The 12952-nt window shown below is 37.8% G+C and overlaps 1 protein-coding gene across 1 annotated transcript in view; it reads left to right on the forward strand.

Moving 5' to 3' along the window:
- Window positions 1–11236, forward strand: part of LOC114068236 (vacuolar protein sorting-associated protein 13B-like) — a gene marked incomplete at both ends in the record, with an annotated part of 202250 nt that extends 191014 nt beyond the window's left edge. The window contains 3 exons of the mRNA XM_027904187.1: window positions 2514–2695; window positions 4443–4792; window positions 11075–11236. Of these exons, the coding sequence (XP_027759988.1) occupies window positions 2514–2695; window positions 4443–4792; window positions 11075–11236 (694 nt within the window). The remainder of the gene's footprint in view (window positions 1–2513; window positions 2696–4442; window positions 4793–11074) is intronic.
- Window positions 11237–12952: the final 1716 nt, after the last annotated feature.

The following is a 12952-nucleotide window of genomic DNA, read 5'->3' on the forward strand; positions in this document are numbered from 1 at the left end:
CCTAGCAGGAGACAGGGTGCAAGGCCAGTTCTGTCCCATGGAGCAACATTGTCCCACTCTCATTTGCTGTTTCTCTCTGGTTAGGTTTTTAAGCATGTGGCTGGACTCTGAATTTTGCAGGCAATTGTTTCAGTGCTGAGCCTTTTTGGTTTCTAAGGTGACTCTCCATGAGCAAACGAAAACCAGCATTGAATCTTTTTGTTCCCAGCACTTTAAATTCCAGAATATTACCTCCAGTTTGTCTGCTGCTTGTGGGGCAGCAAAGCTAGTGCAAAATATGGCTAATTACTTTACATTGTCTCTCTAGTGTGAAGTTCCTGCCACATTTCCATCTGCATCAAGCATGTCATGTTGCTCTGTGATCATTGTGGTTATGAGTGATAAATTACGAAGGTCCCACCACAGTAAAATGTTCAGTAAATAAAAAGCAAGTACATAAAATTTGACTAAATGTGAAATTGGAGGAGTTTGTTTGTTTGGGGTTTTTTATTCTATGAAAATATGGTTCTCCAAAGCATATTAAAAGAAATAAAAATGGTGAGTCACTGACACTCAGTAGGGGGTTTTTCCACTCAAGGAATAGGTTTTTGAGGAAAAGATATATGTATTTCAAATTGTATTTCTCAAATTTCAGTAATAAATGTCTTTCCTTTTTACTGCAATTAGTGTTACAGCTGTTCATGTGAATTAAGTCTTGATTCAGAATATCAAAGTGCAATTTTTTTTAAAGTTCCTCAAAGTTTGGTTAGCATTTTTTGCACCCATCTACCATTTTTCCATTTTTATTTTGTATGTTCTTGAACTTCTGTTTCTAATCATAATGTAATGAGCAAAAAATCTTTGAATATTAATCATTATTGTGAGAGAATTAACCAGTTTCATAGATCCTAAAGTACTTAGTTGTCTAAATCAGCATATGAATTTTGGTTCTTTCAGATTTGCTTCCATACTTTGTTCCAACAATCTAAGAAATATCCATGGCAAAGCAAAGAAAAGCATCCCACTTCTCTGACTGTGGTCCTGTCCTATAGATATTTTATCATGTGAACATGAAGAATAATTTTATTTCCAAAGATGCCTGTTCTCAAAAGGCTTATAACACCATTTTTGGAATGTACATTGACAATTTGAAGAAGTAAAGAAGCACAGGAAAGCAGCTAAAATTCCGATTAAGTCATTTATGTTTCATCCTTTACCACCCTAATTCATTCTTAAAATTCTGTCATGATTCTTTGATAATTGGCTAATTTTAGTTGTGTTTTACTGCTGCATGAGTATTTTATTTCCACAAACCTGAAGTTGGATTTAAGCTCTATAAATAAACACTGTGCTAGATAGTTACTGTACCACAAAATAATACTGAGAAATTTACCTATCCCTGGAATTTATGCACTCATAGCTGAACATTTTAGTACCTACTATATATATGCAAAATTTGAAGTAAAACGCATTGCATGATGAAAAATTTGGTCCTGAAAGTGTAAGACGTTTTGTTTTAAAAACCGGTGTTCAAATTTAAACTCCTGTTTGAATATAAAATATCTTGAAAATGTCAATGAAAATGTATTTGTGGTGCTTTATAAAAGCTAATGACTTTCTGACAGAAATATTAAGTTGACCTGAGTTCATCCTTGATTAAATTTTATTTGAAAAGTAAAGACAGTATTTGACTGAGGACGTGGACATAATTCTCTTGAATCAAGTTTAAACTTTTAAACTAAAACTCTTTAGTACCAAACTTCAAAAGAAGTGAGAATAAGGAACATTAAGGATAGATTTGACTTAAATTAGAAAGTTTATTTATACTTCAGTGTGTCTTGGTGACCTACAGAATTCTGAGGTAGCATTAGTGTCTCTCAAAAGACTGAAAGATAATTTCTTGGAAATTCACGGTGCCAGGAGCACAGCTATGAAAAAAATCAGTGGCATGGCATTTTAAAAGTGCAGTTAATATGTTGTAATACATGCTAGTAAAGGGCTCTAGGCCGAGCTTATAACACTTGGAGATTCCTTTTAAATTATGATTGTAGAGTGAGAAGAACAAAGGAAATAAAGCTTACAGGGACAGGGTTCATGCACAGAAGTACAGAAGTAGTTTGATGATTGTGAGATGGTTTCCTTAAAATCAAGTGGGGAAAAAAAAATCATTCTCTTGATCAGATTAACTTGCAGGTCATTCATATAGCTTAACTAATGATAATGCAGCTGTTTAGCTATTTCAGCAATTAAAGATACCTGGTGTATTATGGTTTTATTTTCTGTAAATATGTTTTGATTTTGTGGTTCAAATGTTTTCAAATTGAACGTGTAGTGTGATAAAAGTGTGATTGGATTATAATCTTGTCTGTTATGTTCTGCTTTGGAAAAAGTACAGGCACTGACATTAACAGTTAAAATAAAACAATGGCATTGTCTGTGTCAGAAAATGAACATGGAACAAGGTCAAGTCCTATTGTAAAGTGGTGAAATCCTGGAAGTGATGAAAGTACTGCTTTGTTATCTACCTTTTGCAGCTCGGAAAGTGAATCTGGCTCCCAAAGCGCATGTGATCAGCTTGTAACCCCCACGGCATTAGCAGCCTGTACCAGGGTTGACTCCTGTTTTACTCCTTGGTTCGTGCCATCACTAAGTGTGGTGATCCAATTTACCTGTTTGGAAGTCCACCTATGCCATCATCTTGATCAACTTGGCACAGGTATGTACTCCTTCGTGTAGCACAGTAAAAGCATATAGTTCATACGTGCTGCTTAACCACTCTTTTGCTGTCTTCATTTCCTCATTCAAACAGGCATTCTTGAAATAAATTATCACAATCAACCATCAGTGGTACAGGCTTCAGGGTAAAACTGATGACTTCTGTGCACTGAAAAAGTACATATGGTAGGCAGTGAGGCTGATCAGCCCCTTCCTGCCTCCGGAACGGGTAACTGTAGAAGCCGTCTGTGTTCCGTAGTCTGATTAGTGACAGCAGGTGCCACTTCACTTTTGAGCCATTTTCCAGCATATTAACAGTACTACTAAAATATTTGAAGATTTTGCGACCCCCTTAGTAAGAATTCCTTGGAAGAGTTCTGAGAACTGCAGATTTAACTGTCATTTCAGTTAGAATCACTTTTGGAGCTACATATGGTTTGGTTCAGTGCTTTCTGTCATTGCATTAATGGCAAATACATTCCAAGAGATCTTTAGATTGTTGTCTGATTTTCAAATACCAGAAATGCTTTCTGTGGAAGATGGGCAAACTTCTTGGATAGTTTTGACAGGGACAGCTTTGTTTGTGAGTAGTTTTTGTGTCTCTGCAAGTATTATAATATATTCATTATCAAATCATATCAAAAATGACATTCAATGACTAGCAAATAATTTCTTGTCTATCAGCTACTTTTATCAGTACATAATTTTCCTCACTATTGCACTACAATTCCAGATGCTCAGTCTTTAAAAGTACGTATCCTGGAAAAGGCAAAAATCAGATTAAAATCAAACCCAGCTGTTTCATTTTTTAATAGTGGCTGAGTTTATGCTGTTGTTGCTGTTGTTACAGCATCTAGAGGCCTTAAGTTTTGGAACTCCTTTGTGCTGTTATACACAAAGGGAGCACAAAACTTACTGTATCTATTACACTTTTGTAGAATAATAGGGCTTGATCCTGGATAGAGAGGAGTGTTTTGGTTCCAAACCTGTAGACCATTAGAGCATATGCTGATTTTAAGCATTTGAGTAGTTCCAGCAACGTAAATAATAACATCAGTGGAAATATTCACATGCTTAATGTTACACAAGTGGTATACATGCCTTGCAGTGTCTGCTGCCTCAGTGCTCAGCACTTTGCAGGACTGAGACTTCAATGAAGGTGATAAAATCTTCTTTGTGATATATTTCTCATGCTTTAGTCTCAGGATAGTTTTGTTTCATATCTAGCATCATGGGGTAATATGTCGCATCTCAGGGGGTTTGTGGTCTTGAGCTGTCCATAACTGCAGCAAAGACACCTTCCACTGTGGAGCCTGTCAGCCTGCACTGTCACATGTCAGCAAATAGCATAGTGCTAATTGTTATTGTGTTCATAATGTGCTGCGTGTGGAATATCATGGACATCTACTATAGCAAAAAATCTCACAGAAATATGGTCTCTCCTCCAAATAGGCAGCAATCTGAAGTATTTAGCAGTGTGTAGATAAAGCAGTTTGGTGGCTGGTCTATTTACCATGAAAAGATTTTGGTTTGCAGATACTTTTGTTTGCAGTTGCTATTAATTACAATTCTATTTTACATCTAACAAACAGTGTGAACAGCATTCATTTCAGATTTCAGAAATGTCAACTCTTCAATGAATTTTATTTGTTTTCATCTTATGTACAAGCAGTTAGCACACAATTTACAAAAACATACAAATATGGTGATGGTGATGTTCTAGTCCTGTTTTTTCTTTCACTTTTCAGCACCACCAAAGTTTCTTCAGCCATTTTTATCTGATAAGAACATGCCATCTGAACTAGAATACATGATAGTTTCCTTTGATGAGCCTCATGTATATCTTCGTCAGTGGAACGATGAGTCAGTGTTCCAGGAGATCCAGTTTTCAACTCAAGCCAACTGTAAACTTTTGGAGTGTCGAAATGTGACTCTGCAGAGTGTTGTGAAACCTTTAAAAATCTGGGGTCAGATTGCTATTTCCAGCAGCACAAGAAGAAGGCTATTGGACTGCACAATAATGGTCGACCCCATTTTCATCAACTTTGGCCAATATGCACTTCATTCTTTAAATACAGCAATTCAAGCTTGGCAGCAGGTATGCAAATGCAATAGTGACAATGTAACTACTGTGATTAATTTAATAGCAAATTAGAATAACAACTGCATTCATTGAAAATATTCCAAGATGTAAAAGCTGTAGCTTATACTGGAAGTGATTTTGACTAATAAACATTAATTCTGTAATATCAATGAAAATTAGGAGACAATGTTTGCTATCTGTAAAGGTAAATGTAGCCAAAACTGCTTACATTTCAGTGAAACTACATGGATTTCTATCAGAATAATCAAAATCTTGGTCTTAAAATGCATAATATTCCATTAATTTATGAAAAGGTGAGTGGAACATGATATGTAAGCACAGCTAAGTCTGAGCACCAGAGCATATTGTTTCCAGCTACTACTGCCATCCTTATTGAAGTTCAACACTAGTTTCACATTACATTGTGTGCAAGCAGCATTAATGGCAGAAGCCAGTCCCAGTATAAGGAACCTTGCTTCTGCAATGACCCCTCAAAGGCCTGTAATTCCCTTATTCCACTATAGCCTTGAAATCAAATCATTCTCTTCATCTGCCTGAAGACCTATGTGGAGCCTGGGAATTAATTACCTATCATGGCACTACAATAACAAAACCCCCAAAAAGGATAAACCATCTGTTTTATATCAAAAAATTCTTTTTTAAGGGCATTCCTTGGTTTTCTTGTTGCAAAAGGACATTCATAAAACAAGATCTAGTGTGATTTAAATCTTTACAGCTGGCTCGAATATCAATGTGAACAAAAATCTTTGTAGCTCCAATTTCTGTTTTTTGTCATATTTTGAACAATGCTTTTAATAAAAAACAAACATAGAAAGTATAAGAGAGTCCTTGATAGGCTGTTTAAACCCAAAATATTTCTGACTTAGTACTACTCCCTCATCTAAGACATGTGTGGCAACTACTGCAAAATGGCCTTCAGAAAGGTCAGTTTCCCCTTAGGATGGAAAAAAAAAAGATCTCTCAGACATAGCTATACATATAAATAAAATATGGTGCATAAATATTTAAATGTTTTAAACCACATCACAGTGTGAGTGACTGACTGACTACTCTGTGCCTTGAAGGAATATTCTGAGTTGAAAAAAATGGAATTGTATATTTGATTAAGTAGAGCCATATGTCGCATAGTATATTGCTGACAGGTACATTCTATGAATAGTTGGTACTGATTTATACATGGATTTGGCAATGTTAGCATGAGCCACAGGAGGATATACTTCTGTAATTGTTGCTGTAATTTTCTCGTTTCCTCTCATGTCAAGGGTACTTGCCACCATGTTCTGATGTGGTGGGTATCTAGCCCTGAGTATTTGAGAATAAAAACTTGCATTGCTTTGAAATTAGGAAACAGTTAACACACAAGTGGGTTCAAAATGGATTATTACATTAATTGTTGCCAAGATGTTTTTTATGTGACTTTACCTCCAGATTGGGAAGCTGGCATGCGCTGCGTGGGGAGGAAATAAATTTCCCAATAATAAGCGTTGTTTAACGTTTGCTGTTCACACAAAATGCAATACAAATGCTGCAACTAGAAGCATTTATTTAATAACCAGGAAAGGTTATTTGAATTTTCCACGTATTCTTTACTGGATTAATATCTGAAACAAGTGATGTTGTAGTCAGTAGACAGACAGATGAAGCATGAAACAATTTGGCCCTGCACCTTTAGGTCAGGAGTTCAGAATTACCAGAAGCCTCTGTCAGTGTCTTTGTTTCCTAGATATGGACTGGGTTTTTTTTCTAGTTGGTTTTTTTGGTGTGTTTTTTTGTTAATTTGTTTGTTTTCTGGTTTGGGGTGGGTTTTTTTTTGGGGGGGGGGGAGCTTTGAGGTGTTTTTTTTGTTTAAGTAATGGTGAACAACTTGAAAGTAGATTGAACCTGAAAAACACCAGGCACACAACTTGCTTTATACTTCTAAGTCACATGCTGAAAATCTAGAGGATTAGCACTTTTAAAAAACAGTTTCCCCCTTTGACATATTTCATTGTCTAATCTGAAATCCCCATTTAAATACAAACAGTACCTAGTTAATGAACATCTAAATGCAAAGCTAGAGTAATGGGTTTAATCAAAGAGCTGGACCGGGAACTTCAAGGTTGTAATTAATTTAGTTTTATTATTTGGTAATAACACATAAACTATCAAGTGAGGTAGAAAATGCAGATCTCCTGTGAATATAATTGGGGTGAAGGATGTGGTGATTTTTTTCCCTTTATTTGGGCAGTTAAGCCTTCACAAATTGTTTTACAGCATTAGCACTTTGTGATATCTAGAGACAGAGGGTCAGTTGAGAAAACAGCTCCCCAGGTGTGGATGGTACTGAATGTTATTCTTGGGAAAAATCTATTCCTTTGTGGTTTTGCATTGCAAATGTTTTCCAAAACTCCTCGGAAGTTACAAAAGCTCCTGTTTTAAACCTATTTTAAACCACTAGAACTTACTTTCCTCAAGGTCTGCATGGTGCTTAACCTTTCTGTTGGCAGTTGCATAAGTTTTCTTAATAGCCTGGGATCAGTCAAAGTGACATCTTGTGATCACAGTAGTTTCCCCATCTTTCTACCCTAAGCACAAAGAACAAAGGGAAAGGATACGGGAAGTTTCTAGCTGACAATGTCAGGACATCTCTCTGAGAATGAAATTTAAAGAATCCTAAGGAAAATGTTCTTTTCTCTTAGAGGAACTTCAAAGGAGATAAGAAATTGCTAAAGATTTTCTGTCCAAAAAACATTACTAGGTGAGAGTGTGTGTGTGTACATGAGGGAGAAAAACAGCTTGCAGAAGTCTTCAGTAGCTTGTGAAGCACAAAGAAAATAACCTTGTGGATATAAAGAGACCTAGGCTTTTATTTGTTTCTTGTTTTTTTTTGTTATTTGTTTTTTGTTTCCAGATCCAGAAATGCTTTGAAATAACTAAGAGCTGAGACATGAGCAGAAAGTCCTGAATGACTAGGGAAAACCTGGTGACTAGTATTACGTAGGATGTTTTCCCCCTTCTCTGTATAGAATTCACAAAATATTTGAAAGCCCAATAAAGGAGAGACAATTTCCAGGTTCTCTGAGAGAAAAGAACAGCTGAAAAATTATCTTAAGAGGGGCAGGAAATTGTCCCCCAGTAACTGACCCTAGTCTATATCTGATTCAGGCTGTTGATCTTTCGCTGATTCTTTTGATTTGCTGTTTTAATTGAGAGAGGAAATTTTCTTCCCAATCCACACGTACGTATTTTCTGCTCCTGGAATCATCATTCAGCCCTGCAGCATCATTGCCACACAAATGGCACAGTTCTATTTGTTTTTATTATGGCTGGTTTCTCTAGACTCTCTTTTATCAGTCAAGACTTCCTCGCTCCATCTTTTTGCTGACTTTTTATTTTCTCCCTTTCTGCTTACCTCCTAGAAGCTTCTACTGTCAGACTTCAGTAGCAAAGTGGGATCCATCTCCCTGCGATGGGTGCAAGGACTTGCTGCAGATCCTCAGGGACCAAGAAGCAGGGGTGCTATTCTGTCTGGGAAAAATCTCCTGTCTTTACTGCAAGGAGAATAAGAGTTGCTTAGAACCCTGCCTGTGCAGTGAATAGTTGCCATACACAGCTAAAACATCTCCAAGCTTCCTTGAGGTTCCTTTAGTCATCTCTTATTGCCAAGGCCTGAGGCATCAGTAGCTTTCTCTTAAGCCTGGCAGCATGGACCAATGCTTTATTATGCAAATCTTGGTATTTCCTGGGTTAAAACCTTGGAATTGTTATAAAATTGAGTTTCATTTAACTTTGAGAAGTGTTGCTGTTAAAAACATTGGATTCTAGTAGCAAACCTAGCATTTAAGACTAATGACTAATGGCAGTCATTCATCAGCAGCAAAATGTGTGGAAGTTTTTTAATAATTCCTGATGGGATAACATTCCCCCAGCACAATTTAGGAGTTCTATGCATGCCAAAAACTTGCTGGATTCTCTTTTCCCTCTGGAAAATGCAAGAACCTTCAATTTGTGTTTACTTACTTGAAACTAAGTTAGTTAGTAAGGTAAAAAGAAGGAAGTCTGTCACTTTCTGGTGTTGTTTTTCCAGTCTCTACATAATCAGCAAGAAAGTGTATTGGAGTAAAAGAAAAACCTTTTCTTAAATTCCCCCGGGGTTAGATCTAGGTTTGACTATAGCAACATGCTTAGCTTTGTGGATAGTAAATCCTCCCGTTGAAAAAGAACATTTTGCAAAGCTATTATAGGAAAATATATATATTTGTGGTAGACTTATGGGTATGTGGGTATGGCAACTTGACAGCAAAAAGTCATAGATCCTCCACTAGAAAATGCCAAAATAAACTCTGCACTCTGAAGTGGCACTGTAAATGTCAGCCTTTAGCACACCCAGATCTGCTACTGAATGTGATACAGACATATTTCTCTGTAATGAATTTTGCTGCTTGGAAGAAGTGTAGTTTTGGTTATGCTTAACCTAACTCCTGTTTCACAGAACATACCTGATCTTACACAGAACAATTCATGAGATGTGGGGAGAAACCATTAATCTAAATATTCTCACGCTTAAATACTCCTTGGGTGAATAGTTTTTGCACAAACACTCCCAGCCAATCATTTTGATATTTGTTTACAAAAGGAATTACAACCTGCCATAATTAAGGACAAAGGGCAATGGGCACAAACTCAAAGACAGGAAGTTCCATCTGAACATCATGAAAAACATCTTTACTGTGAGGGTGACAGAGCACTGGAACAGGTTGTCCAGAGAGGCTTCAGCAGAGGGGTTGGAATAAATGATGTCCTCACCTTCCAACCCCAACCATTGTAGGTGGTTCTGAAGTTTATAACGGTGGTGAACATGCATTCAAGGATGCTAAATTAGACATACCTTGCACACCTCGATTTCAGAAAAACTCTTCCATGCGCATCACCCAGCAATGGGCTACAAGCCAGGTACCAGACAGTTCTTCATGGATAACTGAGGATCCATTGGGATCTGCGAAGAAAGATTTCTCTCCCTCTTGTTTGATCTCTGAGTTTCTGCAGGCATCCAAGCACATTGTCATCAAAGAACTGAGAAACTCATATAATTAGAGATGGGGAAGGTGCTAGCTTTGTTAGGTCCTTTTAAAAGGTCCACCAAGAGAGCAAGGAGGGGATACAGCTCTTAGAAACCACGGAGGTTCCGTAAGTTAGAGAAAACATCATGGAAAGAAAGGATGAGAAAAGACCAGCTGGGCTATGTTATGAAGAAGGAAACCAACCAACAGTAAAATGTTGTCCAAAGTGTGTGCTAGGAAAGATGGGTCAAAAAGAGGTAAAAAAACCCACATGAAGATGAATCCTTTGTGTTATTTAATTGCATGAAAACTATCCAAATGTTACTTTCTCTGAGTAATTGTTATGGTTGCTAGATAGTTGCTTGTAAGTGGAAGGTGCCAGCCCAGTAGTGACTAGAGCAGAAATATATGAGAGATGATCTCCAAATCAAATTGTCAGTCACACTTTGACCTCTCCCATACAGGGGATTATAGTTCGTGCCTTCAGGAACGGAAAACCTGTAGCTCTGGTAATTTTCATGACTATCATATAGTCTCATTGTGTCAACAAAGTGACAAGCAGCCAGATGAAAAGCAGAAAGAGAGGGATGGAAGGATGCTGCAGGCTGGAGAAAAATATTGTAAAATCAGAAATACTTTTAAAACCCTTGATATTTTTTTTTCCTTTTAAATTGCATAGTGCATTTTCAAACTAGCCTCATGGACCTGTGAAAATACCCTCCCCATATCTCTTGCTTTTTCTTTAGTTGACTTTTCAAGTGTTGTGGTATCAGGAGAGGGTCTTCTTCTGCTGACCCGCAGCAACATTTCAAAGTAGAAGCAGCAGCTGGGGAAAAGGAAGTGCAACCTGTTGGTCTCAGAGATCAGTTGTCAAGCATGGAGAAACCTCTTCATGCCTCCCTGCTCAGTTTGTAGTGCCCTGTCTGCCCTGTGTGACATGTCATTTCCCACAGAATGGAATTCTGTTGAACTTTTTTACCCAAGTTAGGAAATTTAGTCTTTATTGTAGTTTTAAATCTAAGATTTGCTTTACAGAAACATAAAATAAAATATGATAAGTCTTATTTTTGTCAACCTATTTTGTCAATCTAAACAGTATATTTTGCAGAGAGTAGAGTACTATGAGACCAAAGCTAATCGAAGAGATCTTGCATTTCTGTGTTTTAACAGTCGCCCCTTGGCAGGCAGCTGCCAAATGTCTTGCTTCTTACTGACTTTCATATCCCTTTCCTTCCAGAACCAATGCCCTGAGGCAGAGGAGTTAGTCTTCAGCCATTTCGTGATCTGTAATGACACACAAGAGACACTGCGGTTTGGCCAGGTGGATACTGATGAAAATATTTTGCTGGCCAGTCTCCACAGTCACCAGTACAGCTGGCGCTCGCACAAATCCCCGCAGGTATGTCAGAAACAATCCTCCCAGTAGAGCATTTGCTAAAGCTGACTGGTGGCTTTACATGCTGATTCTTTGGTTTTCTCTGTGGCCTTGACTATCTCTAAAGCTCCAGTTCCTTCAGGAGTCACATGCTGGGGCTGCAACAGGGAGAAAAGGTAAACATAAAGTGAGGAAAGCCAGAAGTGTTTAGAAGTTACTCAAGGGTGGAACTGGATGTGCACGACCGCTTTTTGTAAAACCGAGTGCTTGTGGAAACTGACGCTTCTGAAAAAAGAGGAAGACAGCTTGCCAGGTTTTTATAACTAAGTGATCAGTGTCTGTTTTCTGAGATGTACATTAGAGGTTTGGGGAATTTTTTTTTAATGAATTGTTTTTACCAGAAGCATCTGTTCACTGAAATTGCTTGCAGAACAGAGTCAAACTGGACAGAGCTCTCAACTTAGCATGTGCTTGCATTGGAAAAGATTTGAAGTTGAGAGAAACACCCCACTTACATTGTTTAAATAATACAGTTTCTGTTTCTTTGATTTTATTTGAAGAATAAACACTGAAACTGAAATAAAATATTTTTAAACTATCAACAGGAAGTATTTAAATAAAACCATAGAATCATTTAAGTTGGAAAGACCTTTAAAATCATTGAGTCCAGCTCAGCACTGCCAAGTCCACTGCTAAACCATATCCCTAAGTGCCACATCCACACAGCTTTTAAATACCTTCAGGGATGGTGACTCGACCAGTTCCCTGGCCAGCCTGTTCCAATGCTTCATGACTCTTGCTGTGATTTTTTCCTAATATCCAATCTAAACCTCCCTGGCACAACTTGAGACCACTTCCTCTTGTCCTATCACTTGTTACTTGGCAGAAGAAACCAACAGTTGAGTGATGGTGAGAAATGGACTTTTCATCTTAGTTCAAGACAAGATAGGAATTTAAATTTTAAAAAAAGAAAATGTTGATGAGACAGCAAACCCATTTCTTCTCTTTTCTTAATATATACCCAACTCCTACTGAGTGGTAGACTAGATACCTGTGCCACCCTACTTGTTGAGCTGTAGTCCTGCCCTGAAAAGTTACTAAAATTTTTACAGATCCTAGGAGAAGTATAATGAACAGGGGTTCCTAACTCCTCTAGAGCCCTAGAAGAAACCAGTATTAGCATGTGAGAAATTGGATCATAATTCTAAACAGAAGCTGTGCCCACTTTCACTGCTGGCAAGTTTCAACTTACATTGGGAAGCAGAGATGGCAAATTTACTGTAGTTTTCCTTCACATGTCAACTGGTGGATGTGCAAAACTACTGAATTTTACATGAATGTGGTGATCTGTGCAGAGAAAATTCAGCCAGAGTAAACAGTTGTAGTTGACACTGAAGTCAAGGCATAAGTTAAGAGGAAGCCAGACTAATGAAGGTCTGTATTACCCCAGCGACAGAGGAGCTGTTATAAACAGTGTGTGCACAGAGGGAGGCCTTTGGAGACTTAGAGACTTTGGAGAACTGTACATCCCTTTTCATGTTTTCAAAAAAAAAACGTATGTTTTCTCATACAAGCAAAAGGCCTGTGATGTCCCAGCCCACAGGCGAGCAAACCAAATGGGTGACTGTGCTCTGTGCAATTGGGCACGTGTCAGAGTGTGAGACAGGATCCCCACTCATCAAGTGACACTTGGGTTATGACAGGTGTAATTCTCTTCAGTTGTGTGAGGGAGAAAGCAAG

Source organism: Empidonax traillii, unplaced genomic scaffold (assembly GCF_003031625.1).
Source record: "Empidonax traillii isolate 1590-97213 ecotype Southwest subspecies unplaced genomic scaffold, ASM303162v1 scaffold1017:size211477, whole genome shotgun sequence".
Taxonomy (NCBI): Eukaryota; Metazoa; Chordata; class Aves; order Passeriformes; family Tyrannidae; genus Empidonax; species Empidonax traillii.